Source organism: Prionailurus viverrinus, chromosome D2 (genome assembly GCF_022837055.1).
Source record: "Prionailurus viverrinus isolate Anna chromosome D2, UM_Priviv_1.0, whole genome shotgun sequence".
Taxonomy (NCBI): Eukaryota; Metazoa; Chordata; class Mammalia; order Carnivora; family Felidae; genus Prionailurus; species Prionailurus viverrinus.
In genome coordinates this window covers 59,164,664-59,181,305 of record NC_062571.1, presented here as the reverse complement: position 1 = coordinate 59,181,305, position 16,642 = coordinate 59,164,664, and the positions used below count along the sequence as shown (strand labels likewise).

The window sequence follows — 16,642 nt, the reverse complement described above, 5'->3', positions numbered from 1 at the left end:
GTTAGAACACATCTTTCCCATTGTGTTTATATAATTTCGAACATTGGAAAAAAAATGTGTGTTCACTTGCTCTATTCTAGCTCCTGGAGATGCACAAAAAAAATAGTTACTGTTTTCAAGAGGCTCACAACTAGGGAGACCCAAACAGAAAATTATCTGACAAAGTGATAAACACAGTGACCATAAATTAGCTGGAGAGTATTTTTGGTTGCAAACCACAGCCCCTAACTCTGGTAAACCTAAGCAGAAAGGGAGTTTTCACGTGTCAGCAGGTAGCTCACTGACTCCGAGAGACGAAGAAAGCCAGATTGGAGTCTTTGAAGCCAGGAATGATGCTCAACCTCACTGCACCCTGGTGCTGGGACCCCTCCACTGCTACCTCTGGAGAATAGCTGTGCCTGCCACAACTGCCATCCCCATCGCCGGGACAGATTTCGAACAAAACAGGAGGTGCCCCACAGAGCTGAAACCCAGATTTCTGGGAGGGTGAGCTGCTCGTGTCTCCCAGGAGCATGAGGACACCGGTTCCGGGAGTACTAGACAAAGTGCAGTCGGTGCTGCCACCCGTATGGCCTGCCGCTGCAGACACCATTGCTAGGGGTGCTGCTGATGGGAACAGAGCAAATAGGAAAAATCCCTTCTGCATCCCGCCTTGTAGCTACAATTCTCTTCCTGCAGGCACTTCCAGGCTCTGAGCATCTCACTCAACAGCTAAAATGAACAAATGAAGATATTTTATATAATTTCATCACTAAATGGAAGTCAAGAATGTACTGACCCCAAGATAATGTGACACAAAAAAATCCGGAAGATAAGGAAGGGTCAGAGCTTGGGGTGACTTCTGAAACCAGAGGACTTGGACCTTTGTTGGTAATACAAGATGCCAAAGCCCAGGACAGGAGGCCCTCTGATAAACCTGGACCCAACAGTGTACAAGTAAATGAGGAATAAACCCCATCACGCAGAAGGAGTCAACAAGGCAACGTGTCGGTCTCTAACCTGACACTAGGTCAAGGGGAGGACTCTCCCTGCAGAATTGGTAAACCACACGTTGGGCCTTGTGCAGAATTGCAGTCTGAAGTCACACCGACTGTAGGGTTTGAAGCCCTTAGTGGAGAATTTAATTCAAACTGGTTCTGGGTAATGCCCCCAAATGACAGGCAGAAGCTTTCCCAGTTTTGTTTAGGAGAGCTCAGATTCCACTCAGCCCTCCAAGAATATCCACAGATAAAATGACCAGCTTACAGTCAAAATTCACAAGGCATACAAGGAAATGAAGCATCATGAATAAGAGCCAGCAGAAACCTCATACTGAAACCTTACTAGTAACCAGAGAGAGATTAATAATTCATACTCATCAGTTTGACAAAAAGGGTTTTCAATTGGCATCACCTAGTGTATGCATGTAAACATGTGCATACTCCCCATACCTACATTATATCCTAAAGAAACTCTTACACATGTATCTCAGGAGTAATATACCAGAATGTTCCTAGCAGTATTATTCATAACGGGAGGGGGAGGGAACCATAGAAAAAACCCTACCGACCAACATTAAAATGGATACACTGTTGGGGCACGTGGGTGGCTCAGTCAGTTAGGCGTCCAACTTTGGCTCAGGTCATGATCTCACTGTTTGTGGGCTCAAGGCCCACATCGGGCTCTGTATGTCTCTCTCTCTGCCCCTCCCCTGCTCGTACTGTTTCTCTCTCAAAATTAATGAAACATTAAAATAATTTTTTTTAAATAAAAACATTTTTAAAAATTTTAAAAAATGGATACACTGTGTCATTTATACACTGCCACACTACAGAACGGTGAGAAAGAACCAGCCTCACTATGTGCATCAACATGCATGAATCTCAAAAATAAAACTGAACAAAAGCAATAGAAGAATACATCAAGTATGAGTGAGGCCATTTACATAAAAAGTACACCTTGTTTAAGGATACATACCAAGTAGTAAAACTAAAATGAAAGGCAGGAGGATATAATTATCACAAAATTCAGGATAGTAGTTATTTGGGAAAGGAGGTAGGAAGGAGGTATAATCAAAGTGGGTTCACAAAACGGGGGTTCTGCTGGAGCTGGTAATACCCTTCTTTAAAAGGTACATTTCACATACTTCTGTGTGATAGCTTTCATAAGAAATAAGGAATAATCCTTCCTTCTCCAGCCCATGGCACCTACTGTCAGAGTGATGTGCTGTTCACATTTTCAATGCCAGCTTCTTTGGCCATCAAACAAAAGGGGCCAGAATTTTTCAGCAGTTCGTTAGGGGTGCCATACTCTACAATCTTCCCGTTGTCTAGGACCATTATCCTGAAACAAAGGAGAAAGAAAGGTCTTAGCAGCATCTCAAATCTTGGCATTTGTAAGAACAACTAGTACTAAGTTGTGGTATATTTCATTCATAAAAGGTGATAAAGCAGTGAGAATGAGTGAACTATAGCTGTCTGTGTTAGTCTGGGTGGATTCCAGAGATAATGCCAAAGAATCAAGTGGAAGAATATATACAGTATAAGTCCATTTACATAAGTTTTTGTTTTTTTGTTTTTGTTTGTTTTTTTAAGATATACATTGTTGGAGGGAGACTATTCTCCAAACAGGTCCCAAGATTATGGACATTACCCCCATTTTAAACGTAAGATGTCAGAGTTGGAAGAAGCAGAAAACTTCTAGTTATTGTATGGAGGCAGCTGCTGAGACCCAGTTGAACTGAGAAAATCTGTGGTTAATATCTGCCTCTCGTGGCTTGGGCCTCCACCTCCCACACTCAATTTACTATTGCCTATTATACCCTCAGGACTGTTCCCTTAACGCCCTGTTGGCTTTTATTAGCGTGATGTAGAATTTTGGACCCATTACTTGAACTCTCAGAATCTTTGGCTGGAAGATATCTTACGGCTAATGTGCTTAGTTTTTTCAAGGCTCAGTTGTGTCTGTCCAGCTCTGTCACTCACACTCACTTGTCACTGTCCATGATGGTGTGGAGCCTATGAGCAATGGTGATAGTCGTGCAGTGGGAGAACTCCTTTTGGATGGTCGTCTGGATAAGGTGATCGGTCTCTATATCCACCGCAGCAGTGGCCTCATCCATGATCAGAATCTTGGATTTCCGAAGCAGAGCCCTGGCCAGGCACAGCAGCTGCCTCTGCCCTATGCTGTAGCCAATGGAACAAACCAAGCATTAGCTCCTCAGGACCAAGGCAAAACGTGGGATGGGTGTGCGTGCACATACACGTGCACTTTTCATGTTCCGGATCAGGCTTTCAGAACCCCTACTCCTAGATTCCTCCAGGATGAATACCTAACAGAAGAGGCGAACACCATGTTTTCCTAACTTTCTCCATTAGAAGACCTACCACAGGTACTTAATTTTAAAATTCATATTTCTGGGTCCCACTCTTCTCAAGCAGAATGGGGAGGAGCCTAGAAACATGTATTTTTAATAAGCACCCCAGGCAATCTCCATGTTTGATGAGTTTGGAAAACCCTAGCCCAGGAATAGCTCTTTGCATCACTACAGTAATAGCCCAGCACCTCAACAGTAATTCCAAAATAACTCAGGATGCCACCAAGTTCAGTGCAGCAATATTTGACCTGGCACTGTGAATATCGGGTGACACTGCATCAGAATGCCCCAATGGCGTTTCTTAGTGGCCTTAGCAAACCCATTCATTATTTTAATGTGTAATTCTAGTCTCAAGGCTAATTATTTGTTCAAGGCCTTCTGCCTTGATTAGAGACATAGCTCTCTAATGAACGTGATGTCTTGGTGTGAGATGCAATGTATGTGGAATTCGAATATGCTAGTAAAATGCAAATCGCTTTAATTTGCTAAAAGCCAGTAATGAAGGCTGGACCTCTTACTTACATAAAGAAGCTTTGGGAAATGATGTGGAGGAAATATTCAGGAATTCGCTAATTGCTCTTTCCTGCTGTGGCCATTAGGGAACATATTAAACAGAGGGCGGCTAGACTAGAGTTCTGTAATCTCTGTAAGAAAATTTCTGCAGGAGATGAGAAGTCACCCAAGATGAACTTCCAGTTTTTCTCTGTAATGTAAGAACAGAGACACTGTAAAACCGTACTTCAGTTGTACCAAACTCCTGCCTGGCTCAGTCGGGCTTCACAGTAATAGGCTGTTACCGAGGCCCCAGTCTGGTGTTCAGCTGCTATCTCTCCTTCCAAATGATTGATCTCCCATCACGCACCAGAGAAATGTTAAGTTTCAGCCCTCAACCCTGGTCTGAAAGCAAGGCCCTGATAATGCCGGATAGGTGTCTCCCAGCAAGGATAGAGAAGGATGGGAGGATTTTTGTTCTCACAAACCAGACGTGTCAAGGCCCGTGTCACATCTTGCCAGAGGGACCCACACGGCCCACGTGTCTGCGTATCCACTATATGACATTACTTTATACACGATCAATGCATATTTGTGGACTGAATAATCTTTTCCATAGGCCTAAAAATCTACTTAAGTCCTGCCAGTTCCTAGATCTGTTGCTGATGGTTAACAAACTTGGTGCCATTCTATACCAAAGCTTACAAGTATTCCCTGGGGCTACACACCGAAGTCACCTAGGCCCTGACTCAACTGGTCTGGGGTGCAGCCTGGACATTGGAATTAAAAAAAAATGTTCCCAGGTGATTCTAGTGTGTAGCCTAGTTAGGAATCAATACTCTTAGGCAGTGCTTCTTAAGCTGTAATGTACACACAAATCCCTTGGAATCTTGCTAAAATGTAGATTCTGATTAGTAAGTAGGGTTGAGTCAGAGTGTGCATTTGTAACAAGTTTCCAAGAGAAACCAGAGCTGCTGGGCCTCCCTTCAGTTCTGAGCTTCATCTGCTAACGTTCCACGCCCTACCTACCACTGGGACTGGAGCAATCCTATGATACCACGGACTACCTAGCCCAAGGAACAAAGGAGTGGATCCCCTTCACTTCCTCCCAGTGCCTGTGGGTTATGAAACATTACCTAAGGTTGTCACCAGCCTCTGTCACTTTGTGGGACAATCCAAGTTGCAGGCCAGCCACAAAGGATTTGAGGTGAGCCAGCTCCAGGGCCTTCCAAATCTCCTCATCTGAGTGGTTGTTAAAAGGATCTAGATTCATCCTCAGGCTTCCAGAGAACAGGATGGGATCCTGCAAGTCAAGGATGAGGGGGCTATTGAAGGTAATGACAAAAAAGGGTCTAGCAGGGTTTTTTTTGTTTTGTTTTGTTTTTTGTGGCCAGGAGAAAGTAGCGAGGACTGGCCTGAGGTGCAAAGCTGGTTAGTGGTCAAGCTTTTGCAAAGTTTCCTCACGGAAGACTAAAGGGGCTGCCAGAGGATTAAAAGGAGTTCTTGGTTTTTTCATTTTAAGTCGGGAAGGGACAGTACAGAAGAATTTATTAAGCTGCAGAAAAGATTCAAACTGAGCTAACACCAGACAAACCAAAACCACCCCCCAGAGACTTGGCTAGAAGAGCAGAGGAAGAATGGTTCTAATAAGGACCCATATATCACCACCCCTACCACCCCGCCCCCCCCCCCCCCCCCCCCCCCCCCCCCCCCGCCAACCCCCGCCTAAACCTCCAAGAGAGGCCTTATTTGGCAGGGTCCAGAGAGGAAGCCAAAGAGAAGCCTTTTTTTGCTGATGCACTAAGCGTTCCACTTGCTGGCAAAAACCTGCAGCAAATTCCCTCCCCTATCTTTTAACCATATCTAATGGGGAGTATAAAGCTTAATGGTTTCAAGCTTCAGCGGCAAAACTGCTAATGTTGATTGCAAAGGTCTTGCGAACCTAGGATGGGCTACAGAAATGCTAAATAATCATCCGCTCTATTTGACTGCTGTTGTGTTGCTGCCACCTAGTGGTTAGATTTTGGCAGTGACATAAGTATATTGCCACAAAATGCAAAAGTTATTTTTGTCAGTTCTGGAAACCATGTGTCCTAGGGTATCCTGGGTAGAATGCAGAAATGAGACTGCTAACTGAATATACATCAAGGAGATGCATATGTTTCCTGCAGAAAAATCTGTCCCCTGCTGCACGTGCAAAGTTCTAGACCTCACCTGGGGGATGATGGTCAGTTTCTCTCGGAGGTCATGGAGCCCAATGGAAGCAATATCTACCCCATCAATGATGATCTGGCCACCTGCAGCCTCTAGGATTCTGAAGAGGGCATTTGTCAAGGTTGACTTCCCAGCTCCTGTCCTGCCGACCACACCAACCTGTAAATACAGTTCCTTTGTACATTAGTTTGCCGTGTACTTCTTTGGGGGAAAAATGTTTAGCCTGGGACATTCTGGGCACTGACTAGCTACTTCATCTCTAAGGTGTTCAACTGATATTGATTTTTGGTGGGGGGAAAAGGGCCCAGATGTCAGAAAAAGATGCCTTCTCATTCTACCTTCTCAACTGTTGGTTGCTCAGAACTGTAATGACCATTGGAAATGTACACATCAACAGCTGTTGTAATTATAAGACATTATAGGGTTTAAAAATAAATCTTTGTTTAGAAGTGAGGAAAATGGAAGGGTCAGGCCTAGCATCAGTTGAGAACCTCAGCATCCTTACCTAGACTTTTTTTTTTTTCTTTTACATTTTTACATCAGACCCCAAGTCCTCATAGAGAAGGCGCAGGACTTTGCAGACCAGAGAACTAAGTCATTATCTCTGCAGAGACCACCTCCACATTGCTGTTCTCACCAGTTCCTTCCCAAGGCTGGGTGCTTTCTATCATGCCCTTACAGGAAAGGAGCTACATCAGCAACAGAAGATGATGCTGGCAGGGAGGCAGGGAAGGGCTCAGCAGAAAACTCTTACAGCCCCAGTAAGTCTGTTTGATCCCTTGTTGACATCTTGCCCTCTGGGGGAGGAGAGGGTGTGTCCTTATACCTCCCTTGGGCAGAAGTGTCCTGACCCTATCCCTCCACCCCAATGATGAAAGCAGAGTCTGGCTGCTCTCCCCCTCCAACTGTGTTCTGATCACAAGGACTCACACTCAGGCCTTTCTTCAAGCTCCACCTACCTTCTCCATACTCTTAATGTCACAGGTGATCCCTTTCAGTATGAGATCCAGCTCAGGCCGGTACCGTAGTTGGTAGTTGTTAAACTGGATCTCCCCTTTGCTGGGCCAACCTGGGGGAGGTCTCTTATCAGTCACCCAGGGTGCCTGGCAAAGAGACAGGAAGGGAAGTGCTTTACATGGTGGCAATTCACTGAATGGTACCCATAGGACTCCTATCACAGAGCAGAAGGATAGCAGTATCCCAGCCACCTGTGGGCATCTGCAATGATGAGACTGCAACTCCCAGAAGTTTCCAATTAAAGAACCCCCATCCCTCAAGGTTTCTCTGTGGAGCTACGGAATGAAGACACCTTTTAACTTAGTGCATTCCAAGACCTGACTTCCCCCCAAACCATTTCCTATCTAAGTTTTAAGAAATTGGGTTGAGTTAGAGCACAGTGAGTTGTAGGAGAAACTTTATGATTCCATATGAAATCTCTAGACAGGGTAAAGATACTCTTTTGAAGGAAACTTTTTTTTTTTTTGGCTTGTCCATGGGTTCTTCTAATTTCTCCTTACCTCGTTTTCCACTTTGATGTACTCATTTATTCGTTCAACAGCCACAATGTTGGTCTCTACTTCTGACGTCATCCTCACTAACCAGTTCAGGGTTTGTGTGATCTACAGAAAATCATCTCAGGCTCAGAAACCAACTCAATTTGTCAAACCATAAGGTCAGTCCAGTAACTCTGGTGAACAACAGAGTCCTTTTGGGTGCTCTGCCATGATCACATTGGGCCTATATTAACTCCTAATGAACACAGCACCATACAGAACCAGCTGGTAGCTATGTAAACCTCCTGCATATTAGTTACAAAAGATGGCCAAGTGACTCATCAAATGAACATTTAGTGAATATTTATTACTGTGACAGACATAGTCTTGGGCACCAGGAAATAATGTCTAACATGTATCCCCTAGTCATGCTGGGGATGCATATCATTTTATTGGACTCTTGATTAGAATTTCTTGATTAGAATTAACTATTCTGTGATTTAAGAAAAACAAACATAGAAGAAGACAGTCAAAAGACTTTCTGGTTACTACTACATTTTGGAAAAGAAACTCGTTTATTCTCTTTTGACTAGAATCAAGCAAAGAGGCAAAGAGATGGGGACTATTAGGTTGCTTCATATCAAACTGCTTTCTTAACTGCCAAAGGCAACAAAGTTTTTGTCCGTTTTTCCAGATGACACTGGTACCTGCTTAGAAAGGGTAAGGAGCATGTCCATAGACTACACAATTAGTAAGAGATAGAGCCAGGGTTTGAAACTTGGTCTTCCCTACTCCCTTCTAGATCTAGAAAGGAATCAAGAGCACAAACTCCATGGTAGACTCTAGACTCGATTTAAGAATAACTGCATTAATTTGGTTAATTATGGTTAATTATTTGGTTAATTAACTGCATTAATTTAACCAAACTCCCAACCTTAAGACTCACATTAAGTGCATTGGACAGAACAAAGCCCACAGTGTCTCCACTTAGTGTATCTCTATAAATAACCATCATCACAGATGCAAAGAAGACAATCAGGTTCCCAATCAGCTCCAGACGGACTGCAAGCCACCTGTAGGGCAACAGAACCAGAGAGAAAGGTGTCACTGATCTTCACCTCCTTACCCTAACCAGGAACCTACGTGTTCATGGAACACTCTCAGAGGGATTGAGTTGGTAGGGCTGTGTTCTCATGAGATGCCTCAATTTGACTATACCATGTGTTCCTAAAATCTTTTAAATTAGATTTTAGAAAATAAATTGCATCTTAAAGGTACTAGAGGAGCTTGCTAACCTAAGGGAATTCTATGATTCAGTGTCTCCCATACTTGACAAATCATAAGAACCATCTGAGGTAATAGTTAAAAGTACACAAAATTCATGCCAAAAAAAAAAAAAAATCCTGGACTTTAACCCCCAGGAGATTCTGGTTCAGAGAGCCTAGGGTGGACTTCAGGAATCCATATTTTTAAGTAAACTCTACCCCCAATGTGGGGCTCAAACTCATGACACCAAGATCAAGGGTCATGCTCTACTGACTAAGCCCACCAGGCACTCCAGGAATCTGTATTTTTTCTTTTTGTTTGTTTCTTTAGAGAAAGAAAGAAAAAATCTTTTTTTTTTAAATGTTTATTTTGAGAGAGACAGAGTGTGTGTGTGTGTGTGTGTGTGTGTGTGAGTTGGGGAGGGACAGAGAGAGGGACAGAATCCCAAGCAGGCTCTGCTCTGTTAAAGCAGACCCTGACACATGATCCATGAAATCATGACCTGAACCAAAATCAAGAGTCAGACGCTCAACTGACTGAGCCACCCAGGCACCCCAGGAATTTATATATTTTTTTTTAATTTGTTTTTTCAAAGTTTATTTATTTTTGGGACAGAGAGAGACAGAGCATGAACGGGGGAAGGGCAGAGAGAGAGGGAGACACAGAATCGGAAACAGGCTCCAGGCTCTGAGCCATCAGCCCAGAGCCCGACGCGGGGCTCGAACTCACGGACCGCAAGATCGTGACCTGGCTGAAGTCGGACGCTTAACCGACTGCGCCACCCAGGCGCCCCAGGAATTTATATTTTTAATAAATGTTCTAAGTGATTTCTTTTGATTAGGCAGGGCAATAGAGAAAAGGGATTAGGCAATGCCATAGAGAATCCATCTGTAAGTGAAGAAAGTCAGCAGCACACGAAGGTTCAACGTACCCTGATTTCATGATTTTAAAAAGGGAAAGAAGCTGGAGGTGGAGGTGCAAGTGGATCACAGGGTGAGATGTTGGAACTTTATGGAGAACTGAATAATGTGTAGACATCATTCATAAAATTTGACTTTCCCAAAGAAAATGAATTTAAGTTTGCACCAATAATTCTAGCACATGTACAAATAAATATGATACATATTTTACAACGGCGTCTAAATAGGATTGACTCACATGCCAATGTTCTTCTTGGAAAGTATCTAAGAAATAAAGTCTCTTTACAATCAGAGTCCTGACCGCTCCATGTTCCAGGTAATACTGAACATCATTAGCCTGCCCTTAACGGGTCAAGATAATGTGGAAGCCACTCAGGAACGGTCACTTCCTGAAAAAGACCTCCAAGGACATATCCCTTCTTGCCAGGGTCTAGTGATGCTGCAGAAATGAAGGACGCTCACCCTACTCAGGATTCACCTCCTTGGATAAGAGCTTTCCAGGTCTGTCATCACTGGTTTTACCTAAACATTCCATAGTCTCCTCCCTCCAATCTCGGCTTCTTTTGCCACCCTACAAGCACACACTGCCCATGGAGAATCTCACATCTGCTCTCAGGGAAGCCAACTACACATTCCCAGTTCACCCAGCACTGCTTAAGTAGCTGGGATACCGAATGCTTATCGATGTCATTGGACTTCCACCATAGTCCTATGATATAGGTTGTGTTCTAGCTGCTGTAAAACAAACCAAAAATGAGATTTTCCTTAGGTCAAGGCATTTTACCCAACTTGGTAAATAGAGTGGGCACAAGCATCCAGTCTCTGACTCCAAACTTCATACTTTCTTCTACTTACACAACAAGTATGTTTGGGCACAGTGAAATTCACATCACTGGCTACACCTGCCCTCCCATAGCTAAGGTCAAACATACATAACCCTAAAGTATATATTTGGGTAAATACCCAGGGGCAGCCTCACCTGTTGGAGACAATCCAAGAGAAGACACATTTCTGGTTGGTGTCAATCCCCACCTCATTATGTTTTAGAAATCGCTGCTGATGCTCAAAGGCACGGATGACAGACAAACCTGACACAGTCTCACTGAAGTGAGAGTAGATTGGGGACCTGGTGACAGAGTCCAGACGTTTCAGCTGGCGGGAAGTAGCCACATAAAACATCTGGACCCCAAAAGTAAACAGTCAGTCACAATCACATTGCATATGCAATATCTCTTCCTCTGTGGCTGTGACCCAGCATTCTTCACCTTGATGGCCACAGCCCATATCTGAACAGGACAGAAGACTCTAGGCTCACCTCTGGCTAGGAGAATGAGGAGAGAGGCCTGGGAAGACATTGGTGGGGAACAGAGGAGGATGAAAGTGAGGAGACTATACCACTTGAGGAATTTAGTCAGCCTGACCCATATTCTCCCAAAGAATCTGCATATATTGTCCAAGCAACAGTTTTTGTAGTAGCTGGAAAAACTGTCTCCAAAGGGATTTTGTAAATTACAGCTGGGACTCTAGGGGTGTGGAAAGTGGAGATGGGCAGAAAATGGCCAGAGAAAGGTAGCCTGAGGATTAGATAAAAATTGAATAGTTAGGCAAGTGACCAAACTGTGCTTCAATGGTGTATGAAGGTAGTTCTGGAAATATGTGGAACGTTGAGGGTCTAAGAACTAGAACTGTATGTGCAGACAGACCTTGAGACACAAGGCTGAAGGATGAGATTTAGTGGAATGCAGTTCTGCGGTGCTACTGGAGTCTGTGAGGATTTGTTGAGACCAGGAAAGAGCTGGTCATTTGAGAGTCTGGACCCAAAACGTTTTACCTAGAAGTTTCCTCAAATATCCTTCTTCTTACTGTTGGCTTATCATTAATGGCTGAGAGGTTGTTATTGGGATAGCAATGTACCTGAGGAACTTAACACAAATACCAGGGGTTGTCACCTTACCAAGAGCCACAAGGCTGCACTTAACTGCAAGTTTTTCAGAATTGTTTTCCCAACATAAATATTTCATCCCAACGAATTCTCTCCACAGCTTGCCTCCCCTCATCACTTTTTAATATGGGCGTGGAGTCCCCTCCACTTGCTTCACTTGGCTTTCAAGCTATCTGTTCCCTCAAGAATATATTGGCATTGAGTCTAAGGCATCCATAGACACCCAGGTGAAACTAGAATTGCCCTGAAGTGAATAGAGATCTAGCTTCTGCCAAGAGACATCTCCCAGAAGATAAGCCTAAGCCAATCAAGGAAGCAGCCATAGAACAACTCTTCTAGAAGCAACCCATCACCTATCCATTACGGGGGATCTTACAGAACTTACAGACTGTCCAGAGCCAACCTCAAAGTAGTCTTAGGTCCAAACATAAATCTGCCCCGTGTAAATCTTTAGTTGAGGGTTGGGGAAGGGCAGCAGCTAAAGTGAGATCTGCTGTGAACCACACACCAGTTGGTGCTGACACTCTATCTCCAGACAGTGGCCTCTGGACTCCTCAGTATGTCAATATAGGACTAAGTGACAAAGATGCTAGAGAGGACTGAATGACTAGCAATAAACAAAAGAGAAGATTCTCAGGAGGGAGACTGGGCTTTTGTAAGTAGAGAGGAAAGGACACTAGGTCTTTTTGAACCTACCTGCACAAATGTGTAAATGATGCCAAGGGGAATGATGATGGTGATAAAGATGGGAGTGGCCATGCAGATCATGACAAGGGTGCTGATGATTCCCAGGAAGCACAGTATCCAGCTTCGCAGGGACAAGGGGAGGGTGTCATCCACCGTGGAGATATCCTAGGAACACATAAATTAGAAGAATGCTGTGCAAATAGGTTACTAGGACATCTTCCATCTTCCTGACTCCAGCAGGGGAATTGTTGGATTCTGGGTTCCCAGTGAGTCCTTCATTTAATCATTTCATGGTATTCATTTGCAATACACTTTTCTGCTCATCCCAATAACCAATATCACTTCTGTAATTTCTTCATCTTTCTAAATCCTTCCAAACAGATATGGCAGTCACCCTTCACTTTTTTCAACAGACTTGGTAAAGGTTTTCACTCTTCTCAGTGAAATTCTCACTTGTCAAATTTATTAAACCATTCATAATCATTGTAAGCTAATAGAGACTTACAGGTAAATCCTCCTCTAACTGAGCCAATTCAATTTAATTTAACTTTACACAGGTCCTAATTCCATTCAGTACCTAGAATAGAACCTGGCACATAACAAGCATTCCTTCTGTTTGAAGCCTCCAGTCAACAAGCCTTGTCATCGACCCTTGACTGAAGAACCATCATCTATCTACCTGGCAAGCTGTTTTCTCTGCTGAGCAGAGAGCTTCATGGGAGAGGGAGGTGGAGGTCAAATGTGACACTCGCCTGGCCAGTGTTCTTTTTTTTTTTTTTTTTTAATGTTTATTTTTGGGACAGAGAGAGACAGAGCTTGAACGGGGGAGGGGCAGAGAGAGAGGGAGACACAGAATCAGAAACAGGCTCCAGGCTCTGAGCCATCAGTCCAGAGCCCGACGCGGGGCTCGAACTCACGGACCGTGAGATCGTGACCTGGCTGAAGTCGGACGCTTAACCGACTGCGCCACCCAGGCGCCCCATCCTGGCCAGTGTTCTAACCAAGTAACCCAGAGGTGACAAATCGGTCTTACTGCCATATTGCCTTCATGTCATGTTGAATAAATGAACAAATGGATGGATGGATGGATGGATGGACGGACGGATGGATAATGGGTCAGTATACACAGGAAGTCTGACTTATACTTTGGGCTTCCCTTACTTACATTTCTTAGATTATATGGATTTTAGCATTAGTAATATGTGGGTATCAAGGTGAGTTCAAATTATCTCTGGAGTTTCCCAAACTGGGTAAGGGATAACAGTTTCCCAAGAGTCCTGAATGACTGAGTCTAATTTATGTTCTCAGAGTCCTATCAGAATGCAAATAACTATATGTCCAGGATTGGCAGAAAAAAAGAAATCCTTACCAGCTATCAGTTCTATACAGATTACTTTTTGTCCTTTACTGGCATAGATTCTCCCACTTTCTTTCTTCCATCCTCTCCCTTCACCTCTTAAGGGCTCAGCCATCTATTCCAGAGGACTCTAAATCAAACTCTCCTTTATAGGTATGAGCTCCCTTTCCCCACAAAACTCACCATATAGTCAATGACAGTTTCCTTTTTCATGCAAAAGCAGTTAGCAAAATATGACAGTTGCCTAACTAACTCACAGTAAGGTCTCTGCATTCTTTTTCAGAAGATTAATTATATACATATAATTTTATATTTATTTATATGTATTTATATTTATATATGGTTATATATAATACATATATAATTATACATTTATATATATATATACTTATACATATATATAATATATATATAAATATAATTAACCTGGCACAAAACAAGTATTCCATGTTTTATATATTCCATATATACACACACACACACACACACACACACACCCATATATTCCATGTAATAAATATATATTACAACATCAGAAAAGAGTGTGCAATCTTTGCAAAATTCCTGTGAGAAATCTCCCCATTTAAAATTGCATGCCCAGGGTGTCTAGATGGCTCACTCAGTTAAGCATCTGACTTCAGCTCAGGTCATGATCTCGCAGTTCACGAGTTTGAGCCCTGCATCGCGCTCTGTGCTGACAGCTTGGAGCCTGGAGCCTGCTTCAGATTCTGTGTCTCCCTGTCTCTCTGCCCCTCCCCTGCTCATGCTCTGTCTCTGTCTCTCAAAAATAAGTGTTAAAATTTTTTTAAAATAAAATAAAATTGCATGCTCTTTGGGGCATCTGGCTGGTTCAGTCAGTAGAGCATGGGACTCTTGATCTCAGGGTTGTGAGTTCAAGCCCCACATTTGGCATGGAGCCTATTTTAAAATGAAATAAAATAAAATAGGGGCACCTGGGTGGCTCAGTCAGTTAAGCGTCCAACTTCAGCTCGGGTCATGATCTCACGGCTCATGGGTTCAACCCCACATCAGGCTCTGCACTGACAGCTCAGAGCCTGGAGCCTTCTTTGGATTCTGTGTCTCCCTCCCTCTCTGCACCTCCTCTGCTCACACTCTGTCTCTCTCTCTCAAAAATAAACATTAAAAATAAAATAAAATGAATAAAATAACTAAAAAACTAACATAACTAACTAACATAACTAACCTAACAACCTAACATAAAATAGTATGTTTTTTTAGGTTTTATTAAAGAGCAGAAAACCGACTGAAGTTGTCTCCAATGACATCATGCTCACCATATTTGTCCCAGAGGAAAGTGATAAATGGAGACCAGTCAACTTGTCCAGTTTTAAAGCAGCCACGATGTCCCAGAACTTAGCTGTGGGCTGGCCTTTGTGTCTGTTCTGAGGCCAAAAAGATAAGGGTCTAAAGCTACTCAGACAGTGTGAAAAATGTGCTCCCTTTTCTACAAACAAGAAGACTAAAAGCGTGCTGATGACAGCCGACTATTAGAATTACTTGATTTCTGCTTCTGTTCCTAAAATCTCCATCTCAAATGCATGAAGAATCATGGGTTGGGTTTGGCTCTTGGAAGACAGCCATCTATGATCTTATCATTTATTAAGCATTCCAGCGCCTCATACAGTCCTTGGCTCATACCAGCTGCTCAATAAATACCGTTGAATAAATGAATGCTAAGCGTTCCCGGATCTGCAGTACATGGAAATAATGTTTTAGAACTTTATTAAAATTATAGGTGGCTCTTTTCCATAATCCAGACTTCGTTTACTTATCTTAAAGTATCAAAGATAGAATAGGAATGGAGCAGAGACCAAGCAAAGGGTTATTCTGTTTTCTCTTTTATTGACCATCATAGCCAGTGCATGTGTTTTTCCCTCTGCAGGATAATCCTTTTCATTTTTCTTCTACTGCCAACCCACCTCCCCCAACCATATCTCCCTGGCTAAGTTCCTTTTATGACTTAAGTCTCACATTTTCTGACATTTCCCACTTTGTCACCAGGATGAGCTAGTACCTCTTTGCTCTGTCACTGTTTTGTACTCCCAGAACAGCACTATATACACATGTTGTTATTAGTTTTATTGTGTCCTGTCATACTCCTTTATTTCCTTGACTGTCTCCCTCACTAGATGGTGAGCTCTTAAAGGGCCAGAGCTTTTCATCTCTATATCCCCAGGATCCTTGGGACCTCACACAAGGTGCTCAATAAACATTTGCATGCTAAGTGGACAAAAGAACTATAACTGTATACTGTTGCCTAGGGGGATAGGAGAATTCTTTCCCTGTTCACAGTGGAAAGATCCTAAAACACAACATCGTACAGCCCTTTAGATACTTACACTAGCGAACCTGTTCACAATCCGGCCTGTGGGTGTTATGTCAAAAAAACTCATGGGTGCTCGAAGGATATTGGTTAGCAGTTGCTTGTGAAGGATGTTTGATGCATGAGTGGAAGCACGGGCACTGCAAAGATTTCCTAGGAGCACAAACACACCTAAAAATGGAACGAGTTTAGTCAGTACTATGCACAGGGACCCCTAAAGACCTGTGCCAAGGACACGATGGCAATTTCTTCCCTGAGTCTAGACAAAGTACATAGACCAGGCAGATTCTGTAAGAGATGGCTGGTATAGCCATCAGACGTACCTTGTACCAATCCCAGAGCTCCATAGACGCCAACTCTCAGGTCCCTCTGTGAGGCTGGATAGTTAGTGCCATTATAGGTTTTAGAGTCATTGGTCCAAGCGCTGAGCCAGAGGTTGGATCCAATATAAGCCACAGCATTGATCACATAGGCAATGATGATGAAGAATATCAAACACAATCCTATGGCTCGCAGGTATTTCAGGTAGACGGACAGCTTCACCTGAAAAGCACCCATCCTCAGTATTAGAA

The 16,642-nt window shown here is 43.3% G+C and overlaps 2 protein-coding genes across 2 annotated transcripts in view; one reads left to right on the top strand and one right to left on the bottom strand.

Annotated features, from left to right (window-relative positions):
* Nucleotides 1-16,642, top strand: part of DNMBP (dynamin binding protein) — a 144,674-nt gene that overhangs the window by 123,067 nt on the left and 4,965 nt on the right. The window contains exon 19 of the transcript XR_007145310.1: nucleotides 7,140-7,150. The gene's annotated coding sequence lies outside the window, so the exon portion shown is untranslated. The remainder of the gene's footprint in view (nucleotides 1-7,139; nucleotides 7,151-16,642) is intronic.
* Nucleotides 1,663-16,642, bottom strand: part of ABCC2 (ATP binding cassette subfamily C member 2) — a 52,154-nt gene continuing 37,174 nt past the window's right edge. Inside the window, exons 21-31 of the mRNA XM_047825118.1 lie at nucleotides 16,394-16,613; nucleotides 16,087-16,241; nucleotides 12,379-12,534; nucleotides 10,720-10,919; nucleotides 8,501-8,627; nucleotides 7,579-7,680; nucleotides 7,021-7,164; nucleotides 6,062-6,220; nucleotides 4,984-5,150; nucleotides 2,970-3,164; nucleotides 1,663-2,322 (exon numbers count right to left, since the gene is read on the bottom strand). Of these exons, the coding sequence (XP_047681074.1) occupies nucleotides 2,193-2,322; nucleotides 2,970-3,164; nucleotides 4,984-5,150; nucleotides 6,062-6,220; nucleotides 7,021-7,164; nucleotides 7,579-7,680; nucleotides 8,501-8,627; nucleotides 10,720-10,919; nucleotides 12,379-12,534; nucleotides 16,087-16,241; nucleotides 16,394-16,613 (1,755 nt within the window). The 3' untranslated portion in view covers nucleotides 1,663-2,192. The remainder of the gene's footprint in view (nucleotides 2,323-2,969; nucleotides 3,165-4,983; nucleotides 5,151-6,061; nucleotides 6,221-7,020; nucleotides 7,165-7,578; nucleotides 7,681-8,500; nucleotides 8,628-10,719; nucleotides 10,920-12,378; nucleotides 12,535-16,086; nucleotides 16,242-16,393; nucleotides 16,614-16,642) is intronic.